At 51.6% G+C, this 23,820-nt stretch overlaps 1 protein-coding gene across 1 annotated transcript in view; it reads left to right on the top strand.

The window, feature by feature from the left end:
- Window positions 1–23,820, top strand: part of MEGF11 (multiple EGF-like-domains 11) — a 270,798-nt gene that overhangs the window by 40,652 nt on the left and 206,326 nt on the right. Inside the window, exon 4 of the mRNA XM_014536317.1 lies at window positions 788–888. Within this exon, the coding sequence (XP_014391803.1) occupies window positions 788–888 (101 nt within the window). The remainder of the gene's footprint in view (window positions 1–787; window positions 889–23,820) is intronic.

Here is a 23,820-nt window from a genome sequence, read left to right as displayed (position 1 = left end):
ATAAAGGGCATAAAGGAGCTACCTGCCTCAAGGAGGGAAGGGAAGGAGACTTTGCCTATAAACCTCTCTGGCTCAGGGCGATGTCTCAATGCTCTTGTCAGCAGAAGGACGGGAACCCAGGTCTCTGATTCCCAGTCCAGAATGCCCTTTGCTCTCCGGGCCTTTCGGCTTCCCTTCCGTATGTAGCTTCATTCTCTGAGAGCCAGGCTTGGTTCTGAGCCTTCCCAGGGATGGCAGGCAGAGCCCTTTGCAGGAGGTGTTGATTTTGGTGTGAGGGAGATTAACTCACCTCTGGGTCTGAGTCAGACTCAGAGGGTCATTTTGATGACTATGCTCCAGTTCTCCAAGTGAGTGGACCAATTTCCAGGGGGGTCATAAGCAGCCTGCTTGTTGGGGTGTTGGCAGGAGGCATAGAAACTCTCAGAATCCCCGTCCCATCCAAGTCACCCCCTGGGCCCCTCCAGCACAGGGCCTTGAAGTTTTAAGGAAAAGTCCCCAGTTACCTTCCACAATGTCACCCAGAGAGCATCTCCTGCAGCCCTTCTAAGTATCACTCTGAAGGGAGTGGGGAGAAGTCAGTAGGTGTAACGAACACCGTTTCATTCTGTATTACATTACCCAAACCCCGCCATCGATTGTTCTTTATTGTGTTCCTTCATATTCGAAGCCACCATGCATTTTAAAGTGATTATTGAATGGCATCCTCAATAGAGCTTAACACAAATATCATTCTAACAGGAGTGATTGATTTTCAATACTTTCAAGTGGCTTTCTCCCTGTGCCTTAGGATCAGCTATAAGACGGCGTATCGGCGTGGCCTCCGGACCATGTACCGGCGGAGGTCCCAGTGCTGCCCTGGCTACTACGAGAATGGAGACTTCTGCATACGTATGTAGGGGCTGCCTCTGCTCTGGCCTCAGTGGGGGTGGGAGGGAAGTGTGGGGGGGTACTGAGGGGAAAGAGATAGAGCTGTCTTTTGGGGCCTGGGCCCCAGGTCTCAGCTGACCTCAGAACTCCGAAGTCCCTGCCTGCTGCCAGCTCGGAGGGAACAATGGGTCTAATGCGAGTACATTAGCACAGAATTGTCTGTCAGATCAACCTCCTAAGAGGGTTGATGGAAGCGAGTCAGGCCTAGGCTCTGAAGGGTTCAGGAGAGAAGTGGACATTTCTGGAGTGGGCGCTCTGGGGAGCAGTGGGAAAGAAGTGCTGAGTGCTTGGCACAGAGCTGAGGGCATAGTAGGTGCTCAAGAAGGCTTTGTTGGATGGAAGGGAAGCTGAGTGGATAAATGAATGGAGAGATAGATGGATGATGGATGGATGATGGTTGGATGGATGGATGGGCGGAAGGAAGGCAGGCTTGATTATTGGATGACAAAATCATGGTACCTCGAAGGAGGATGGCAAGAGTAAGACATCACAAGGGACCTATTCCAGGAAGTGGGAAGGTTTCTAAAAAGAACTGGAATACACCAAGGAAAATGTTGGTTCATGGAAGACACTTGTTCCCTCTTTCCCTTTTTGTCTGCAGTGGCTCAGTAAACTGAAGCCTTGGGGACCAGGGCTGAGTTGCTGGAAGCTGCAGGCCCTCTGAGTGGGGGGCAGTGTGGTACACTGGGAGACACCCAGGAGTAAGAGCCTGCAGGTCAGGGTTTTGGCCTCAGCTTCCCAGGCATGTGGCTTTGGGCAAGTCGCTGACCCTCTCTGGGAGAATGGTTGAGGGCCCTGCTGGAGTCTAATGGACTCTCCCCACACACCTCTGACCAGTGGGAGGGGACCCGTCTGGGGCTCTCCAGTGGGCATTAGGAGGTTTCCTCAATAGCAGGACACTGTCAGAGAAGCTTGGAGCCCCCGTTTAATTACTGAGGGGAGGCCGCCCACACAGCTTCTGCCTCTGCATTTGGAGGCAGATTTGAAGAGTGATTCTCCTTGTTAGTATTCTCCTTGCCATCTGGGTGGGTAGAGCGAGCTAGCACCAGAGAGAGAATTTGGGCAGAGTGGGCGTGTTGATGTTGGGAATGAAACGACAATTTTCCCCTACTGTTGTTACATCTCCCCTAATGCTGGAGAAACTCGATTCTAATTGCATTACAGGAATGAATGAAAAATGCTCCGGCAAATGGGGTCAATACTGATGGTTTTGCAGGAACAATACAAAGATACTAACCCAACGCAAACTCAAAAAGCAGTGCAGAGGACTGGGCTGGGCCAAGGCCGTGGTCAGTGCTTCACCTGGGATGGGGTTACTATGGGGACCCAGGTGTAGAGGTGAGGTCAGAATCAAGACTTTACAGCTGTCACTCTGTTTGCCTGGAGTGGAGTGAGGGTCAGGCTGCCGGTGGGACATGGAGCCATGAAGAGGGAGCAGGATGGGTGTGCGCGGCCCTTCTGAGCTCAGGGCGCAGTGACGGACTCAGGGAAATCATGAATGGAGTTCGGATGTCAGCACGGGGCCCCAGGAATGGGTGAGCACCTTCCCCTTCTAATTTCCAGTAGTGGATGCTGGTCAAGCTCTTGGAAAATGAAGAGCAGGGCAGGAGCGCTAAGTGTCCTGGTTGCGCAGGCTCGGTCTTGCTGACTGGGAAGGCAGCTCATGACCTGCCGCCTGCTCCTTATGTAACTGCCGGGCACTGCCTGCCAAGCTGGTGGCCACGGCCCGTCCTCCCAGGAAGCCACACTCCTCAGGACGGGAGGCTTTTCCTAGGAGGGAGCAGGAGGGTCTCGGCAGGGAGAGGGGGCATTGTGGCGCGCTGAGGCTGGGAGTGGTGATAGAGAGGGGCAAGAGGCACACAGGCCTGGGTTGAATCTCAGCTCTGCCGCTCCCAGCTCCTTCCTCTTTACCCTCATCACCATCCTCTGCAGAGTCCAAGCACCATTCTGATCACTTTACATCCATCAACACATCAGCTGCTCTCAACAGCCTATGAGGTAGGGACCCTTCCTACTTCCAATTTACAGATCGGGAAACTGAGCAATTCAGTAACTTGGCCAAGATCACCACTTTCTAGCTGTGTGATTTTGGTCCATATACTTAAACGCGCTGTAACTGAGCTGGAAAGCAGTAAAAGTGGAATTTGAACCCAGGCTATCTACTAGTAGCTCCAGAGTCTGCTCTGAACCACTTGGAATAGGCAAGACATCACCTCTCTGAACTTCAGTTTCCACTCATGTAAAATGGGGATAGTAATCCCTAAACCATCAGGCACAGGATAGGGGCTTAATAAATGTCAGCTTCCTCCTCTGCAGCTTTGGGTCTTAACATTTTTTTTTTTAGTCTTGGCTCTTATTTTAATTTCTCAGAGATCCATGGACTCTCTACCTGGGGAAATGCATACTACATATGTAAACATGCACATGCACACGGCCCTTTGCACACAATTTCAGGGGTTCGTGGATCCTTTGAAACGCTTACAGGGTCTTTGGACCCATGGTCAGTCGTTTCGGCCATATGCTCATGTTTACACTTGTTGCAAATGCAGTGGTTATGCACGCACATGAGAAGTCGATGCTGCCTGGAGGAGCTTGCAGCCTAGTGGAAGGAAAAGATCTGGTACAAAAATATGTGCAACCGAGTGTTGTAGCTGCTTTGACAGGCGTCTTTATAAAGTAGGGCAGGATAAAGAGGAGAGGCTGTCTTTTTGGCCACGCCCACTCACCAAGTGTTATTGAGAAATCAGCTACAGGGAAGAGTGAAGGGGGGTGCCTGGGAAGGGTGTTTCAGCCCAGTAGTTTTTTTGTTTTGTTTTGTTTTTAAATATATTTTATTGATTTTTACAGAGAGGAAGGGAGAGGAATAGAAAGTTAGAAACATTGATGAGAGAGAAACATCGATCAGCTGCCTCCTGCACACCCCCTACTGGGGATATGCCCGCAACCAAGGTACATGCCCTTGACCGGAATCAAACCTGGGACCCTTCAGTTCGCAGGCAGACGAGACGCTCTATCCACTGAGCCAAACTGGTTAGGGCAGCCCAGTGGTTCTTAATACCTGCTGTGGCCACCCACAGCGCTGTGCTGCCGACAGAATGTCAGAAACAGCTCCTGCCCTCGTGGATCCTACTGTCTTGTTGGGAAGGCAAGTCTAATGTACAGGAAGTCATTAGAGAACAGCCGGAGAGGAATGTGGGAACGGCTAGACAGGCCACACAAACTCAGGCAGGAGAGAATGCTGTGAGCTGTGATCCCTCGCGGCTTCATGGGGTTTGAGTTGATGGAAGGGCGTTGTTGGAGTGGATGGGAGAGGGAGCCCCATCAGCAAAGACGTGGAGTGGGCCTGAGCAGGGTGGGCAGATCTGGGCTGGGAGAAGGGGAGGGGAGGCTGGCAGGGGGCAGCAGTTATGAATTCCCTAGGGCTGCTCTTACAAAGCACCACAGCTGGTGGCTTAACCAGCACGAGTTTATTGTCTCACAGCTCTGGAGGCTAGAAGTCTGAGATCCAGGTATCAGCAGGTGGGTTCCTTCTGAGGGTGTGACAGATGTTCCAGGCCTCTCCCTGACTTCTGGTAGTTCTTTAGCCTGTGGCAACATAACCATTCTCCACATGGAGTCCTCCCCCTGTGGGTGTCAGTCCCCCAATTTCCCCCTTTTATAAGGTCACAGCCATATTGGATTAGGGCTCAGCCTAATGACCTCATTTTAACTCGATTATCTGTCTCTGAGACCTATCTCCAAATAAGGTCTCATTCTGCGGTTCTGGGAGTTACTTAGGAATTCCACATATGAATTTGAGGAGGACACAATTCAACCCATAATGGGTGGGTGTCAGTCCCCCGCAGGCTTTGTTACCTGTGTGTGAGAGAATGGAGTCCAGGGTTGGGGAACTCGTGAGCGGGAGAAATGGTAGTGAGAGGGTGAAGGACCGTGCCCAGGATGCTGGTGCTGGATGAGAAGCTTGTAGACCTGGGAGCATTCAGGAGCCAAAACCCTGCAGCCCTGCCCCTCCTCCCCCCCTCCCCACCTTCCAGAAGCCAGAGGACCTCCAAGTTCACTAGAACCTGGTGAGAACTCATCCAGTGTTGAGAGTCCTCAGGACCCTGCACAGGAACATCACCCAAGCTCTGGGAAGGGCCATGGGGATGTTGACCTTCCTCCAAAGCCACCTTCCTGGAGCCTTGTTTCTCGGCACATGGTAGAAGGACACTGGCCCCATAGTGAAAGCCTTGGCTGACTGCCAGTAACTTGCTGTGCAATCTTGGGCAAGTCCCTTGGCCTCTCTGGTCCCACTGGGTATAGGATGGATCATCTCGGTGTATGGAAGGAGAAAGATGAAACAGCGAACGAGTGTCCTGGAAAGCAGATTCAGATGCAGGTGACAGTATTTTTCTATTTGTACCATTTCCTCTGGCCCAGAACTGCCATCCTCGGAAGCCTTTCCACAACCATCCACACCAGAGCTGCCCACACCTGACCATTATCCACAGATAAGCATTAGTCTTGTTCCTCCTTGGTTGCCTAGGCATCGGATGTTTCTTGAGGATCGCTGGGCGCAAGCACACTTCCTTCTTTCTTTCTCCTTGTGAAATAGGGCAGTGGGCATCTTTACCTCTGCAGATAGAACTCATTTTAAGTCATGGGGTGGGGGGTTGAGGCATTTTGTGAAGCTCTGTACTTTGAAAATATTAGCCTGCATTAGACTGGATGGGCTGGGCTATGCTGCAGTAACAAACAATACCCCAAACCCAGTGGCTTAAAACAATAACGTTTTTTGTTCATATTACATGTCCATTGTGGGCTAGCCAATGGCCTGCTCCTTGTCACCTTCACCCCAGGACTCAGGCTGATGGAGCAGCAACCCTGCAATGTTGCTTGTTGCCATGGCAGAGAGGAGAGCGCTGTGGCAGGTGTTGAAGGCCGAGGGCCAGCATAATTAGTGAGCAGTGGTAACGCTTACCACAGGTTCCACACAGTAATCACAAATTACAATCCATTCAGATGTTTTACTGAGCACCTGGTAACCTAATATCAGAATCACCGGGAAGACTTGTTACAACACAGACTCTTGGGCCCCAGGCTCAGAGTCGTAATTCAGAAGGTTTGGGTGGGGCTGGAGAATTTGCATTTCTAACTAGGTCCCAGGTGATGCTCCTGTGTCTGGACTGGGAACTGCACTTGGAAAACCACTAGTCTTCCTATTCAAAAGGATGGTTGCTGCACTCACCAAGTGAATTGCAAAGAGCCCAGCAGGTTGCTTAACACGTGCATCCCCTTTACCAAGGGCTTCTTCTGATGGGCCACGGGGAGCAAGCAGGTCTCAGCATAGCCAGCAAGGAGGAGAACTCACCGGCCCAGTCCTCCTGTCTCCTATTCCCCTTGGTCAGAGTCTCCCCCATAGGGAGGTAACTCCCCCGAAGTTCCAGGCGGTGTCCTCTGGCCCTTTCAGTGGCTGCTTGGAATGCCAGCACATGCCTCCTGCAGTGTGGTTTTCATCCAAACCCAGAAGAGGAGGAGTAGCCAGAAGCTCCAGGTACATGGCTGATGGGCCTGGCTGGGCTGTGGGCTGGGGGTTTGGGGGTGCTCAGCAGACTTGGGCACCGAGTCAGGTTGGCTGGGAGGAGGGACTGCTCTGGCCCGGTGGGGTCAGTCTGCACTGGGTGGCAGAGGGGGAGCAGCAGCTGAAGGCCTGGGGGACTGGCTGCACTGGGGGAACCTGAGGGTGGGTAAGATTTAACCCCGTTAAATGCCTCACACCACTTTGGGGGTTAGATAGCCCTGTTTTATTATTGTGGTTGTTTTATACAGTCGATTATTACTTAAAGCCAACTCCTACGTTTACTGATTTCTTTGCTCCTCATCTATTCTCGCATCTCACTTCTCAGTTTGGCTGCATTCTTGAAAGGTCTCTTTCAAGAAGTTCTTTCCGGGAGAGTCTGCAAGCGACCAACTCTCTTATGCTTTACTTGTCTGGAAATGCCTTTATTTTGCCCTACTCTTGAATGATGGTTGAGCTGCCTATGAAATTCTAGCTTTTCAGTCATTTTCCTTCAGCAGTTTGAGGATGTTTTTCCGTTGTCTGGACTTCGCCATTGAAGTGCTTTTCAGTTTCCCTCGGATATGTCCATGTGTGGAGTTATTTTTATTCATAGTGTTTGCTCCTCAGAGGTATACGTCTTCCTGAAGCTGAGGCTTCATGTCCTTTACACTTCTGGAAATTTCTCAGCCATCTCTCTCCAAATATCTCCTTTCCTCCACCCTCTCAGTTCTCTCCTATTGGAGCTCTAAAATGGACTTACTTCATCCTCTCTCTCTTGGGCTCTCATTTTTCATCTCTTTATCTCACTGTGTTGCATCTTGGACATCTTCCTCGGATCCATTATTCAAATCCGTTAGCTCTGCTAATTAACCTGTCTGTTGAGGTTTTAATTTCAGTGATATGTTTTGTTTCTAGGAGTTCTATTGGTTCTTTATCAGATCTGCATGCTGTTTCTGTAGTGTCCTATTCTTTCATTATGAAGTCTAATCCTTTTATTGCTTTAATTATTTTAAACATATTTCTTTTATGGTCTCTTTCAGATAGTTCTATCTTGAGCTATATAGTTCTATTAGTTCAAGTTCCTCGAGTATCAATTTTCCTTTTTATGGGGACTGCTGATTCTCCTTTCCTGTGGGTTGTGTCCTCATGTAGATTGTAATTTTTTTCTTTTGCTGTGAACTCTAGTCTTTTCCCCCTGCCCCCACACCCTGGGTTGAGCAAGAGCCCTATACACACACCAGTTTTGCATTTTCTTATTAGGCACACTAATGGTTTTCACTGGCTCCCTACCAGTCTTTGCGTTCCTAACTTTGTTTGGGAGCCTATGTTGTGTGTGATGAAGGGTTAGGGTCTTTTTCCTTTAAAATTTTTTTAAAAAGGGGAATTCACATAATAGTAACCATTTTGAAGGGTGCGATTTTGTGACATTTAGTGCAGTCACAATGTTGTGCAGTTGTGACCTCTATCCAGTTCTAAAACTTTCATCACCCCTAAAGAAGGCCCATACCCATTAAAGCAGTCACTCCCCACCCCCCATTCCTTGTTCTTTGTTTCTTGTGGGAGTCTTTTTTTCCTCATCCAGAATCCCTTGCTTTTTCCCTAGGCTGGTGGGCAGCAATTTTAAGTTTCCTCTACATGGATCTGGCAACTTCCAAGGCCAGAACCTCCCCTCTGTGGGGGCCAGGAGCAGAGGCCAGCCAGGTCTGATGTTGCCTGAGCCACTTTCCTTCAGCATCTGACCTCTGTAACTCCTAGGAATCCACTTAGGGATTTACCTTTCTCTCATTAGAGCTCAGCTATATGGTTTTTTTTTAATTTGTATTATATTTTGGGGGCATTTTTGTACTTTCTGCCACATCACTGGAACGGCCCCTGTTTTATAGTGAGTGGGGGAGTGGGGGGCGTTATAACCGGATCCTGTGACATCGAATTCGGTGCTTTCTTGGACTAACTTCCAACAATGATAAAACAATAGTGTGACGTCTGGCGGTTTACCCAGCAGTTTCCCATACAGTATACCGCTTGCTCTTCACAGACTAGGGAAGTGGTATTACTATTACTGTCCTTGGACAGCAGAGGACACAGAAGCAGGTGAGGCTAAGTGACTTGTCCACATGGATAAACAGAGCTCAGGCACTGAGATCGGAGCAGTGTCCCCTCCTGTACTTTCCCCTTGGCAGGAGGGACCTGTGGCCAGAAGAGAGAAGTGGGGTCAGACAAGAGGGCAGATGAGAGGTTTGTAGGGAGAGGAAGGAAGTGAAGACAAACTGGTTTGATTTCAAAGTGTTGCAAAGGTGGGTCCCTATAGGTGCCCAGATCAAGGTACCAATTAGGGGATTGCTGTGTGTGTGTTTGTGTGTGCGCGTTCGCAGAGCTGTGGGTTTGGTTTAGGAGGCTCCCCAGAGAATCCTGCCTGCTGCCCTCCCCAGAAACAGTGCTGATGCTGTCCCTTGGGTCACCAGCACCTGGTGCTGAGCTTTGCTGCCTAGGACAACATCCATTCTTCTATCTGACCATCCATTCATCAACATTTACTAGATGACCAGTACTGCTGAGTCCTGGGATGGACATGAATACAAAGCACCTGGGCTAGAGGGGAAAATGTGTGTGTGTTCTTTTTTAACTTTTGAAAAATAGGCAGTCACAGTATGGTAAGCACACTTTACATAAGCAGGCAAAGAAGCAGAGGGTGTCCCCAGGGTGGTGGTGGGGAAGGAACGGCTGCCTAACTTCCCTGGCAGGTCCTCGCTGAGTGACCGAAGTTAGCACAGCCCCCACGATGTGGTCCCCAGCTTGTGGGCTTAGAACAGTGATGTAGGATGTCCAGAGTGGCTGGGCTGCAGCTGATTCACACTGACCAAACTCATAAAATACGGATGCTTAACCCTGATGCCAATGAATTCATTTACAATGAGAAACACAACTACCAAAGGTTTGCTCTTGTCCACTGGTCAGTCAGTGCTTTTCAGGCTTCAAGAACTAATGAGTGAATCACGGTCCAGGTTCCCCCACGGCCCAGTGGGTTCTCTGGATACCCCTTCTGTTGGCACCTATTTCAGATTCCTCCTGTTTCCTCTAGAGCAGTGGTTCTCAACCTTGGCTGCATATTAGAATCACCTGGGAATCTTTTTAAAATCCTGATTTCCGGGCCTCATCCTCCGGAAATTCTGTTTCTTTGTTATGTGGGGCCACAATATTAGTAACAAAGAAACAGAATTTCCGGAGGATGAGGCCCGGAAATCAGGATCTTTAAAAGATTCCCAGGTGATTCTAATGTGCAGCCGAGGTTGAGAACCACTGCTCTAGAGCACCACGTGTGTGGGATCCACGTGGCCGTGGTTTGTGTGCTCTGCACCCAGAGCCTCTGGGCCGCTGTCAGCCTGTCCCACTGGCTGTGATGCTCCTCGCCTGTCCAGCTATTCCTCCTGAAAGTGAGCTCCTGGAGCAAGGGAGCCATGTTATTCCGGGGCCAAGCACAGGGCCTGGCCCCTAGTGCTGAATAATCATTGATCGAGGGAGTGAGAAGTATGAATGAAGGAAAGAGACTTTAACCAAATACTGAGAGGTGTCTCTTAGGAGAAGCCACTAACTCTGTCGGGGGAATTGCAGGGCAGGGAGGGCCAAAGAAGTCTCCTTGAAGGAGGTTAGTTTTGAGTGGAGTCTGAATGGCGAGTAGGAACTTGTGAGGAGGACAAGAGAGGAGCAGTGGCTAAGACAGCGCCAGTGTGAAGGCCCCTCCTTCCCGTGTGGCCCTGGGCACGGTGTTTCACCTCCCACGACCTCGGTTTTCTCATCCGTAAAATAAAACAGGGCTGTATTGAGCACCTATCCCTTTGGGCTGTCATGAGTTTCCACAGAGAAAGCGTCTGGTACAGGGCCTGGCACGTAGTAAGAGCTCAGTAACTGTTAGCCATGGCTGATGGTATTATTTTTGTGGGGGAACAGCGCGAGCATAGAGAGGTGGGAGAGAGCAGGCAGCATCAGGGCCCTGTGAAGCACAGGCAGAACGGGGAGAAAGTGGTGGGGAGACGGGGCTGGGGCTGGACCCGCAGCACCACACCAAGGAGCCTGGACCACCTCATGAGGTCACTAAAGGTTTCAGCGGCCAGTCACATGGGCTCCGTCCGTTGCTTGGGGGGCAGCAGCATGGAGGACTGAGAAGGGCTGAAGGACAAGTTAGGAGGTGTGTGCAGGATGGGAGAGCCATGACGTTGGTGCTCAGGCACCTTGGCCCCGGGGAGAAGAGGAGACTGAGGTCTAGCTGGCTGCGTTTGCTGGCCCAGCCCTCAATTCCAGGGCAGGCCTTTCCCGCAGCCGCAGAGGTGCCAGCAGGGTCCTGGGTGCTGACGCAGCTGTGGGAGAATCTAGGCGCTGCTCCTTAATTACCAGCTGCCGCTGTAATTAAACCCCTGCTCTCCGGACGGACGGGGGCCTCCGAGGAGAAGCCTTTATGAGTGTCGGAGCAGTCGGGCTTTATGTAAGTCCCCTTGCTGGGTGTCCTGGGCCAGGGAAAGCCTGCGAAGGAGCTGACCCGTCCCAGCCTGACTCCCCATGACTTTATGGAAACTTCCCCAAGGCTTTCTATCTTCGGAATTCCCTCAGCACCTATGTAATGCCTCCTCTAATTTCTGGTCCTTGTTGGGCGTGTGCTGTTCCTCTGATGTTCTCACTGTGCTGCAAGCCCCACATGGCCTGGCCCAGCTAACTCTGTGACCCAGCTCCCCCCAGCCTTCCTCTCCCATGCTGGCCTCCAGGCTCTTTCTGCATATGTCTCACATTCCCGCCTCGGCACACAGGGAGCCCCGTGTGCTGGTCCCTCTGCCTGAATGCTCTTCCCCCAGATACCCATGTGGCTCACTCCCTTATTTCACTCCGTCTCCTCGAAATAGTCCCCTCCCTCACATCTTTGTTTACCCCCTTATTCTGTTTTTTTTTTGTATTAGTATTATCACTGCCTGATATAGAAATATAGAATATATGTGGGGTTTTTTTATTTTCTAAAATTTCTCAACTGAAATATATGTTTGATAGGAACAAGGGACTTTGATTTATTCTAGCTGACATTCCTACTCCTAGAACAGTGTCTGGCAGATAGTAGGTGTTCAATAAATGACGAACGAACGAATGAGTGAATGAACAAGTTAACTGTAAGCTCCTAAGGCCAGGAGCACCTTTTAAAACATATCATTTGGTCTCCAGTGGCTTCCAATGTGCCAGGCACAGATTAGTGGCTCAAAAATACCGAGGTGCCACCAGTCCGTTCCAGTTCTGCCTTGTCCCCTCCCATATTTTTAAAATATATTTTATTGATTTTTTACAGAGAGGAAGGGAGAGGAATAGAAAGTTAGAAACATCGATGAGAGAGAAACATCGATCAGCTGCCTCCTGCACATCTCCTACTGGGGATGTGCCCGCAACCAAGGTATATGCCCTTGACTGGAATCGAACCTGGGACCTTTCAGTCCGCAGGCTGACGCTCTATCCACTGAGCCAAACCGGTTAGGGCCCCTCCCATATTTTTTGACACTTCCCTCCATGTGCCCCACTACTGCTCACTCAAATGCTGTACCCTGGCTTCTTCATGCTGAGACTCGACCTTCTGCATCTCGCTTCCCCAGGGTCCCTCTACAGTCTGTGAATCCCCGCCCACCCAGGCAACTAAATTCTCCATTCTCTCTCACCCTGCAACTTCCTACAGACTCTCCCTGCTTCCTAGACCCCTGATCCTGCTCTTCCCAATTTCTGCCTAATGGCTCTTGGAGACTCCAGGGAAAGCTGTGTTGTCTCTGGGAAGCCCAGCCAACACCTGCCTCTCCCACTCCCAGTCCTGATCTCAGCCCCTTCCCCCAATCACCCTTCCAGTGGTCAGCTTCTTATTCTCTCTCCCTAGGCCAGTGGTTCTCAACCTTCTGGCCCTTTAAATACAGTTCCTCATGTTGTGACCCAACCATAAAATAATTTTCGTTGCTACTTCATAACTGTAATGTTGCTACTGTTTTGAATCGTAAATATCTGATATGCAGGATGGTCTTAGGCGAGCCCTGTGAAAGGGTCGTTCGACCGCCAAAGGGGTCACGACCCTCAGGTTGAGAACCGCTGCCCTAGGCAGTGAGCCCCTGAGGGCCTAGGCTGCAGGACACTGACTAGTGCCCAACACAGAGCCCAGCAGGACACATGCTTTGTGTGGCCTGGTCGACTAGAAGGAAATGGGCTGGCTTTTCCTGGGTGCCTCAAAGGACACCCAGCGGAGTGGTTTCTGAGCAGGCCCTGAGACCCAGGAGTGGAAGGTGGCCTGCCTCTTAGGAGACCCTCATCCCCACTCCCCCCTGTCCCTTGGGTTCCCAGAGTCCCTCCCAGAGTTCTGGTGTCTGCACCCCATGTCACACGGGAGTGAAGAGTCTGGGGACCCTGCTTTGGGGCTCTGCAGGGACTGAGACCACTATTCCAGGTCCCGGGAGGCCAGCCCTCTGGTTCGAGCTGAGCCCCCGCTGAGCCCCATGCAACGCCTCCTGGTTTGCCGAGCTCCTTATTTCCTCCTGGCTCCTGGCCTTTGTAGCAGGGAGGTTTCAAAAAGTGGCTATTAGTGGGGTTTTGCAGATGATGGACACTCGGGTTGCCAAGTCTGCTCTAATGCTTGCTCTTTGACGAAGGGAAGCTGAGTGGCTTCAGTGAGGGTGAAAATGATGACTCAGAGCCTCCCCTGCCTCCCAATGGCCACTTCAGTGTCCTCATCTTTGAAGAGCTCTGATCAGCTGCCCATCAAGGGGCTGGGACTGGTTGGGGGAGCTGGACACCCCCATACTATGCTGGCCAGGCACTGGCTAAGATTCATGGAGGGCCTGAGAGCCAGACCCCCACACCTTGTTGCAGGTACACATCCCACTGTCCCCACCTTGTCTATACCTGGGGTACAAAGGAAAATATTTAACACTAAAAGTAGGGCACTCCTGCCAGTAGGTTAGAACAGAATAGGACCCTGGAGGCCTCTTGTGGAGCTAGGGGTTAACCTTGTAGGTGCTGGGAGAGGGGCAGGGTGGCAACCACTTACCAACCAGAACAGAAGCATTTTAATATTTTTAATATTTAATAGTACCCTTCTCTAAGTCTTGGCCTGAACTGGAGCACCTGGGTCTCATTTGACCTGGAGATGTGTCTGGACCTCTGAGGAAGGGGTGTCTCAGCTTGAGCACGTCGCTGTGTATGTGTGTGTGTGTGTGTGTGTGTGTGTGAGTGTGTGTGTGTGTGTGATTGCGAGTTTTCATGGTGGATGCTGCTCCCAACCCATGATGGGTGCTAGTGTGGCATGTTGTGCCAGACAATGTAAAGGTCAAAAGCATAAATCAGGGGTCCTCAAACTACGGCCCGCGGGCCACATGCAAATACAAATATTGTATTTGTTCCCGTTTTGTTTTTTTACTTCAAAATAAGATATGTGCAGTGTGCATAGGAATTTGTTCATAGTTTTTTTTTAAACTATAGTCTGGCCCTCCAACGGTCTGAGGGACAGTGAACTGGCCCCCTGTTTAAAAAGTTTGAGGACCCCTGGCATAAACCCTTGAGCCAGACACTTGTCCACTGCCTGTGTGACTGTGGGCAAATTACTTAGCTTCTCTGTGCCTCAGTTTACCCAACTGGAAAATGGGGTAGCAATCATACTATCCTTGTGGGGTTGTTGGGAGGATTAAATAAATGAGTGTAAACCAAGCACATGGTAAGTGCTATGGTTATTATTACATACACACAGGTATACTCATGACTGTGAGGTTTTGCTCTGTGTGAAGAGTGGACGTCTTACGTGTGTGTGTGCACATGTGTGTTCTCTGTGTGTATACTTGCTGTATGTGTGTATTGCATGTCTGCCCATGGAAAGGGATGCCATAACCCATGTACCAAGTGTATATCTTCAGGCTGTGGGCTTAGAGTTTGTGTTTATGTCTCCCTCGTTTCTCCTGAGTTACCTTCCCGATCATCCTTTCCCACTTCACTTTCTTCTCCTTTTCAAGTAGCGAGTGGTACCAAATTGTCACCAAAGGAGCCAGAATCACATCTTTGCTCAGGATGGGGTGGGAAGGGGGAGCCGATTACATCATCAGTCTCATCCCCCTGATGGAGGCAGACCTGGAACCAAGGGCAAAAGCCAGGAGCCTCCTCCTGCCCCTGGTCAAAGAACTGCCCCTCGGACACTTCTACCCTGGGCCGAGCCTCATAGGAAGGAAAAGGAAAGTCCTACATCTGGGAGCCAGAGGTGCCCCAACTTAAAGGCAGCCCCCATCCCTTTGGTGTGGCCAGGCAGAGGGAGCAAGGCCTTGGCCTCTGTTTATCCACAAGGTTCTATCCACCGAACAAACTGCAGAGGCCTGATAGTAAATCAGCAGTGAGTGCGATTTAGAGGACTCTGTTTGCTCAGCGAAGCTATTGGCAAGGTAAACGCATAAGCTGCAGAAAATCTCTTTAAACAGCTGGAGGGCTCAAACGTCCTTCAGTCCTCCATAAAGGATTCTCAAAATTATATGGACTAGATTAGTATCTCTATTACATAAAACCATTTCAGTGCCTGCTCAGGGCTTTGGGAATGAAGTCACCGGGGCAGACCTTTTGTTGCCCAACCTGCCAGCACATGGTAATTGAAGATTTCCCTTTAAAAGTGTGTCAGGTGGAAAGAGCTCCTAATTTACTAAGTGGAGGGGCCTTTGTTAGGGAGGCCGATGCTTTGTTCCGCCTGTCCCTTCTAATCTTGTTTCCGTACAGTGGACGTACATAAAGCACTTCCAGCCGATTTGATTCTGGAGAGGCAAGCAGGGCAGGGCCTGGCCTTGCAGAGGGACTGAGCAGGACCTGCCCTCCCTCTTCCTCCTCGTCTTGCCTTTCCCTTCCCTCTTCTGGGCGCCTACCTGTACCCATGGGGCAGGCGCGAGCCCCAGGACAAACTCTGTGGCTTCGTGACAGCAGCTGCCCTGGTCTTTTTCTAATCAGAACACACCTCCTCCTTTTTAATTGCCTCTCTGCGTGGAAACACCAGAGGCAAGATCCAGAGTGGGGGCTGCATTGTCTGTGGGTTGCCGGGTTTGGATCTAGCCGAGGTCTTTAGCCCCAAAGCCCAACGCCATCTGGTGCCTGATGGGACGGTTTTGGTTGGAGGGGCTCCACGTTCCGGAGGCATGAGGCAGCATTTGTTGTCCGAGAGTCCTCCCCCACGCTGGCTTCTGGCTCTGAGGGGGAGGCCACTGGAGCCTGGGTGCGAGGACTTGGCTTACTCCTCTAGCAGGGAGTCACCCTCCTGGTGCTGTCAGATGTGAGCCCTGACTTGGCTTTCAGAGAAGGCGTTCTCCTCGCTCTCCGCAGTCACCTTGCTGTGCGACTGGGTGCACCCGGGCCGGAGCTTCCTCCTCTGCGGCGTCAGCAGCTCTGAACTTGCATGAAAAAGGAGTTCCAATGACTGGGGTGTGGAGGTGTTTCCCATTGTGAAGCCAGTGGACAAAGTTAAGATGAGACCATTGGTGTAGTTTATTTATTTATTTATTTAATTTGAAAATATATTTTATTGATTTTTTACAGAGAGGAAGGGAGAGGGATAGAGAGTTAGAAACATAGACGAGAGAGAAACATCGATCAGCTGCCTTCTGCACACTCCCTACTGGGGATGTGCCCGCAACCAAGGCACATGCCCTTGACCGGAATCAAACCTGGGACCCTTCAGTCTGCAGGCGGACGCTCTATCCACTGAGCCAAACCGGTTAGGGCAATGTGTAGTTTAAAACGAAAACATGCAATTGCAGTTCTTACTGAGAAGAATTGGAGGGAGAATCAAGTAGAGGCAATGCGATCAGTAAAGAATCGTGAAGCAGTCACAGGGGTCTTTGGAAGTTCTGTTTGCTTTAAGGTGGTGGATGAGAGGTTCCCAAGCTTCCCAAGGGCAGGACCTCTTCTTCTTGGCCTGTGTCCCTAGAGGGGCTGGCACATGTCTCCACAGGTTCTTCTAGGGACTTGACTACTTGCCAGTGGGGACAGGGAAGAGGAGCTGACAGTGACCACAGAGGGTAGAGCAGCTTTAGACACGCCCAGCCCATCTGGAACACATCCTAGATAACGGCCTCCTTTGGAGGACTCCACCTCCACAGAGAGGGGCTATGGGCGGGACTCCCATGTTGGGTGCCGGGCCTTCACATATGTTCTCATTTTATCCTCAAGATGACTTTCTGGGAACGATTTCTCTCTTTCCACCCGGAAAACTGAGACTCATGAAGTTAAATGCTTTGCCCAAGGGCCCACAGCTAGTAAGTGGTGGAGCCAGGTTTCCAATGCCCGATGTGGGGGAAGCCAGGACTGAGGGGTCCATAGGAACCTTCTGTTTAAAAGAATGGGGTCCCCTCCTGGGCTGTACAGCTAGTAAGTGGTGGAGCCAGGTTTCCAATGCCCGGATGTGGGGGAAGCCAGGACTGAGGAGTCCATAGGAACCTTCTGTTTAAAAGAACGGGGTCCCCTCCTGGGCTGCGGACCTCCCTGTCATCAGTGCTAGGGATCTGTGCAGTGGAGTGTCCGGCTCGGGCTGAGCTTAGGAGCCTGGTTGCAGCCCTGCTTTGACTAGCTGAGCGATTCACACACCTCTTGGAGTTCCTCTTTCCTGGTCTATAAGGTGTACTAGCCCTGGCCCACAAGACAGCATTAAGGGGCTTTGTAATCACCACCCTTGCCAACCCCCACCTAGCCCATGGGGCAGTAGAAATAATAATATTCTCCTCCTAGCCCCCCATCTTTAACCTCATCATAGATAACACTTATATAACACAACCTATATGTTAGGCCTCATTTCTGTATTAACTCATTTAATCTTTACAACAACCCAGTGAAGTAGGTACTTCTACATTCTCATTTTATATATGAGGAAATAGAGGCACAGAAAGGTTACCTAACTCGCTCACGGTCACACAGCAATGCAGTGATACAGCTGGAAGTCGAACCCAGGCATGTGGTGTCAGTTTCATGCTCATGACCATTCTGTTATAGCTGGTGGCCTGCAGGCTCAGCTGCTACAAGGCCACCTTTGGAAGATTCTGGGCCTGATCTCTCTGGAAGTTGAGGGTAGATAGAATTTAGCTGATAGGGTATTGGCTGTAGTTGCCTATCAGACCATTGCAGTGTGTGGTCATCCCAACCCTCCACCTGGCCATTTATCCTGCTCAGTTTCTATTCTAGTTCCCATTTCCTATTGGGATGAAGCCTGGCCTGGGCAACCCTGCTATCTATCCTCTCTGTACCTCACTTTTCTCATCTGTGTAATGGGGATAATAAGAGTTCCTTCCACTTAGGCTTGCAAGGATTAGGTAAGTAAATTCATGTGACAAGCCTAGAACAGTGCCTGGCACACACTAAGTGCTTAATAGGCTCCGGCTCTTGTTATCCATTGTGGCAGGATAATACAGAGAGGGCTTCCCTGCTAGGTCAAGGGCAGAAGGAATAGAAGGAGACAAGGGTTGGGAGGAGGGGCACACAGACCCCCTCTCCCCTGACTTCCAAAAAAATGTTTGAAAATGTCAGAAAGAAATGGCAAATAAATATTAATGGGCTCAGAGATGTGTCATGGTAATGGGGTGGAGCCATCGAGTATACTGGAGGCCAGCTTTGTATATGGTAGGCACTAGTCACAGCTCTGCTTGCTCCGGGAGGGTGCACAGACCGCAGCATTTCCACTTGGAGAGCTGAGAATGTGTATGCTGCACCATCAAGGCCCTGGGTGTCCCAGAGGGAAACAGTGACTCAGAACTGTAGAGAGGGGTCCTCCAAAGAGGGGTGGGGACCCTGCCTGCCAGTGACAGGAAGTGTCTCTGCCCTCTGGTGCTCATTATTCCCCACTGAGGAGGTCGGCGCATTCCCAAATCACAGCTAGTCTTAAAGGTCTTTGCTCATAACTTTACAACTCAAATGGTGAAAAGTAGAAGATTTATCTGTCTCCATCTGTGCTGACATGAGCCACCATCAAAGGTCACTTCCAGCATAGAATTCTGGGGCATGTCTGGGTGGGGTGAGGGCCTGCCCTGCCTTGGGTGGAGAAATGGGGAGCTGACTTGTGGGCAGTCCCGCTGTACCTGTGATGGCAGACACTCTCCTGGAGTAGAAGGCAAAGGCCCCTGTATTTACCTTGAAGGAGCTTTCAAACACGGCCCTGACATGTGTACAAACCACGCAGGGAGCAGCGCGGCCGCCTCCGCTGGAGGTCTTAATTACCTGCTAAGAACAAGAGACGGTTCTAAGATCTGGGAAGCTGCCCGTGAACGTGGTTCATTTCCCAGGGCAGGGTGCAGAGCGAGGGGAGCCATATGGCCCAGCAGTGGAACAGCTGTCTCTGGAGAGGGAACCATTCGGGAGCTTCCACCATCTGGGTGAATTATGAGACTTGCAATTTTCATGCCTGTGTTGTAGGAACCCACCAACTTAGCCGTCAAGGGGTGGGTGACAGAGAGAGATGGACTGTCCCTGTGTTCTGTGCTCTGGCCCACTGCACGGCCATTCATCCCAGGAAGCCTGACTCAGCAGCCACCTCCTTGCCGGGCTGCCTGGCCAGGACCTGCCTCTGAGGTCATGCGGGCCGATGCCCCGTCAGCTCCCCTGGAATCCTACCTCATCCCGGGGAGGTGGGCTTTCCACTTCCTCCTGAAATAGACACATCATTCCTTCAACTGTGGCCGCTGCTTGCCTCTTTGGCAGGGCTGGGCAAATCTAGTTGAAGAGTGCTTAGTGGTTTGGGGCTGTTATATTTTCCCTGCTCTATGATCCGTGTTAGGTTAAAATGTCCAGAGCTGCTTTTCTTTCCCACAGAAGATAACTCAACCTGGGCAGGCTCTCTCTGGGAGAATTAAAGGTGATGAGGGACTTCTGGTTGGCTGGAATCCTTGAGTCCTCCCCGCAGGGCGGCCCTCCCCTGCCCCCAGCTCTCCAGCCGGTTGGAATGATGAATAGATTCCAGTGTATTCTTATTCCCAATGAAAGCTCTTTGCCTCTGCATGTGCTCCAGTCTCAGGCAAGCAGAAGGAGAATGGCGCAGGGCCCACAGTGTGCCAGCACCATGGTGGGTGCTCCCCTGCCACCTTCTGGCAGCGCTTGGGGGGGGGGGGTCGTGTTATTCCCAGTTCACAGATGATGATGCAGAAGAAGCACAGAGAGGTCAAGTAACTGGCCAGAGGTCCTCAAGCTAAGAACCGGAAGAGAGACTTAAACTTCGGTCTCTCTGAACCCAAAGCCAAGGCTCTTGCCTAGAGACTGTGTAGACCTGGACAGAGGTGGGTTGGCCCACATGATGTGAGCTGAGGGTATCTATATATATATATAAAACCCTAATATGAAAATAGACCAAACGATGGAACAATCAACCAAACAAACAACCGGTTGCTATGATGTACGCTGACCACTAGGGGGCACACGTGAAACATGGCGGGTGTTGGCAGCAGGTGGTAGAGCACAGAACATGGTGGGCATCGACCATGGCGGAATGGTAGAGCAGGTGAGCGGGGGCACCAGACCAAGGTGTGGTGCTGGTCGCTGTCATCGGGGCGAGCCTCTGGTGGTTATTGAAAATTCTTTGCTCCCGCACGCCACGCTCCAGCCAGGTGCTCGCACCGGCTGCCAGCGCCAGCCCTGCTTGCACCCGCTGCTAGCACCCGGCACCAGCCCCGATCGCTCTGCACTGTCAGTGGGTGTGAGTGGCGGCTGCTGGCCCCGATCGCCCCTGAGGGCTTCTCCACCTCCCCCTGCTCCTGAAGGGCGATCGGGGCAGCAGCCACCGCTCGAAATTGCTGCTGGTGCCGGCCCCAATTGCTCCGCACTTTCAGTGGGTGTGAGCGGGGCCGGCGCTGTGGGAGTGGTGGTGGCGGGAGTGGGGCTGCTGGCAGACAGGGGACCAGGGGCCATGGTGGGAGGGGCCGGGCGGGAGCACGGAGGATGGGCCGAGACCCGCCCCTGTGCCCACCACAGCCCCGTGGCCCACAGTTCCTTTCAAGGTGCACGAATTCGTGCACTGGGCCCCTAGTGCTTTTAGAAAAATGGTGTCACAGAAATTGCTATGTTTCAGGGCCACTCAATAGCCCTCCCACTGACAAGCCAGGAATTTTCCTGTGAGAGAAATTCTCCTGGGTGATTTCCTGGTCTGCAGAAGGTTCCTGCGAAACTGTAACGCTGCTACCTGAGGAGGTAACGTGTTGGTCTCCACGCTCCCAGGACGGAGAAAGTGGTACTGGTGAAGGGAGGGAGATGTGGCCAGAAGATAGCAGTGCCCTCTCGCCTTTAAAACTTGATCTGGAGCCAGCTCTGCCCCCGATCCTGACCACCCTGTACCTCTTGTTAGGAGGACATCCCACCTGAGTCTCTACAATGAGACCTAACCTTCGATCTCAGTGAGTTGGCCTTAGGGTGATTGCCCCAGGACAGCCCAGCTGGGAGGGAGCATGGCCTGTGGCCCCCTCACTCCCTGGCTTGTGGGGGACCCAGCCTTTCAGCCCCCTCCCTGAAGGCCCACCAGGCAGGGTTTGGGTCTAAATGGTTCCATGGGGCTAACAGGCAGTTAGAAGGATTTCTTGACTATTTCGGAGTCTGCCAGGAGGGACTTTGGGGAAGTCAACATTGTCTCCCCCAGAAGGGGCTGGGGCCTTGCCCAGTTATCTACAGCAGCTGAGGGGCTGATCCCAGCCTTTAGGTTAACCCTGCCACAGAGGCAGCGAGGCTTGCCCTGGGCGTGGGCAAGCAGACCCAAGCCCATCGGGCCTTTGGTGCTGGTGCTCATGTGGCGAAGGCCACTGATCAATGAAGCCGAAGCTGGAAATGAGAACTTCATTCCTGCGTGGCTTTGTCCGCTCCCACTCCCCCTTTCTTCTCCTTCATGAATTTCCCTTTTCCTTGGGTAGAGGCCGTTCTCCTCTTGCCCCCTGAGGGGAGGACCGCGGGTGACAATTACATCAAATGACCTTCAGAGGCAGCTGGCACCCAGTTCCTTAAATGGCCACCTCCCTCTTCTCCTGTGTCTCTGGGTCCAGCTGAAGCCTCCTTCCAGTTGCACCCTCGTTCTCCCCACATGAGGGCTCCTACATGCCGGGGAGGTGGGGACACCTGGGAGATGACCCTCAGGGAGGTAGCCGCTCCAGCACCCCGAGTCAGACCTTAGGATGTATGAGTGAGATTGCCCACTTGATGGCACAAGGTGGAGAAGATGCACCAAGGGAAAGTGGGTATTGGGGAACCCACACTTAGGGGTGGAGGTTCAAGTCTATGATCCGCAGCAAAGTCCTATTGGGAGAGCAAGGGTCAAAATGCAATGTAGTAGCTGAAGCTCGGAACCAGGTTGTGAGACCCTCTGTTCCAGAACCGCTGGCCTCATGTCCATGGAGGGTTGTCAGGGGGAGGGGACTGTGGATCTGAAGACCTGGGGTGGATCCTGACCCTTCTCTACATCCAGGTCAGGGAATCACACGTTCTCGGGGCAGGTGGGACCCTGCAGGCCCCTGACCCTGGGCACACCTCGGAATACTAACCTGTACCTAGGCCTCTGGCCATCATTTACACGCGGCTGATGTTTGTGAATATGTAAATGGAGCTGCAGGGCGCTGTGGAACATGCAGGCCCTACTGCTGTCACCGCCACAGAGATGGTTGTTCACATGCAATTTGATTACCTTGGTTGACGGGGAACTCACTCCTTCATAAGAGAGCCTGGGTGGGTTTGGACTGCTTTCAGTGAAACAAAGATGCCCCATAACAGGTCTCTCTTTTCCACATAACAATGTTTTAGACATTTAAGAAACTGTATCCCCTTTCCTTGTTCCCTCCCCCTATATTCTTTTCCAGGCAAAATGCCATTTGTTGATTTAGCAACTGATTTTCAAGTACCTCTTATGTGCCAAGCTCTGGGCCAGGTGATGGAGAGACAGGAATTAATAAAACAGACATGGCCCTTCACTCAGGGAGCTCACAGCTCCGCAAGGCATCATTCCCAGCCTTCTCTGCTCTCCTCTTGGCTGTAGGAAGGGCTGCAGGTCTGGTTTGATCAGGGTAGAGGTAACAGCCCTGCTTTCTCTCCATACTTCTGTTAACCTCTATGCGAAGCTGAGGAATCACTGAGCTCCCAGGCACAATCTTGAGGATAGCAGCCTACTTACCTTACCAGTTTAATGTGTGGGATCAGACATGAATTGGATTTTTACTCTGTTACACACAAATTCAAGGTGTTACTTACATCCAATTCCACGGAGGTATAGGGAGGTAGAAAAAGTTGTTTATTTGGGTCGTGACCTTAATGACAGTGATTACTGCACCTTTTCAGAAGGAGGGCCATTTATTTAACAAACATTTGCTGCGTGCCTGCTCAAATGGCTAAACAGTGCGTTCATTTACTGTTCATTCTAGCAACATGTATTGAGTGCCAGGGGGTGGATGTTCCAGGGTGAACGAAAGAGAAGGGGTATCTGTCCCATGAAGCTAATAACTTAGTGAGAGATAGGTTTTCAATAATCGTCCCCCAAGTAGATCAAGAATGACATTTTTGATGGGTGCCATGAAGGAAAAGAACATGGGTGATGAGAGGCAATGCTAGGGAGACCTGCTTCTGATGGGAGGAGAGGAAATCAGGGGAAAGGATTTGGAGCTGAGACCTGGACCATGACTAGTGAGTCCTGAGGATGGGGAGGGAGCTCCTGGCAGGGGAATTGCTCCGGCGAAACTGAGATGGGACCTCGCTTATGCATCTAAGAAACTAAAGATGGTGGAGGGGAGAGGGCAGGGGCTGGGGAGGACGTGGCAGGGGGTGGAAGAGAAGAAGTGGGGATGGGACTCCCAGGGAATAGAACCCCTGTCCTTGGCATCACAGCTGTGCTGGAGCCAGTGCAGGCACGAGTCTGGAGCAGAGCCGGGTGGGGATGGGGTGGTGGGGGAGGCATCATTGTTCCCACAGGTAGGCATGCTCTGTGCACTCTCTGGGGCTCACCTCTTTCCTTTGTGGGAACAGGACTTGTGCTGGGGGGTGATGGCTCATGGGCCTCTGGCTCTCTCTCTGGATGTGACTCTTCCTGGGTAGTCTAGTGCCCCTGTGCCCAGCTCGGTGCCCCGCTGCAGCAGGCTTTGCTGCACTGAGTTCTGGCTGTGACTCTGCTGTTAACTTGTTGTGCAAAGTTGGCCAAGTTCTCTGCCTCCTCTGAGCTGCTTGGGGTTCTCATCCATCTCCTGACAAGTAATCCTGGCTGTGAACTGCCAGTGAAGGGGGACAGAAAAGCAAGGGAGCTCATGGGAAAAAAGGGTTTTTGCAAGCTGTGAAGTGCGGGAAGATAGAAGGTTGCTCTGGTAACTGAGCTTATCTCCCCCCCCCCCACCCCCCCCACT

Source organism: Myotis brandtii, unplaced genomic scaffold (assembly GCF_000412655.1).
Source record: "Myotis brandtii unplaced genomic scaffold, ASM41265v1 scaffold160, whole genome shotgun sequence".
NCBI lineage: Eukaryota > Metazoa > Chordata > Mammalia > Chiroptera > Vespertilionidae > Myotis > Myotis brandtii.
Note: the sequence above shows the minus strand (reverse complement) of the source record. Positions and strands in the feature narration are given on the sequence as shown.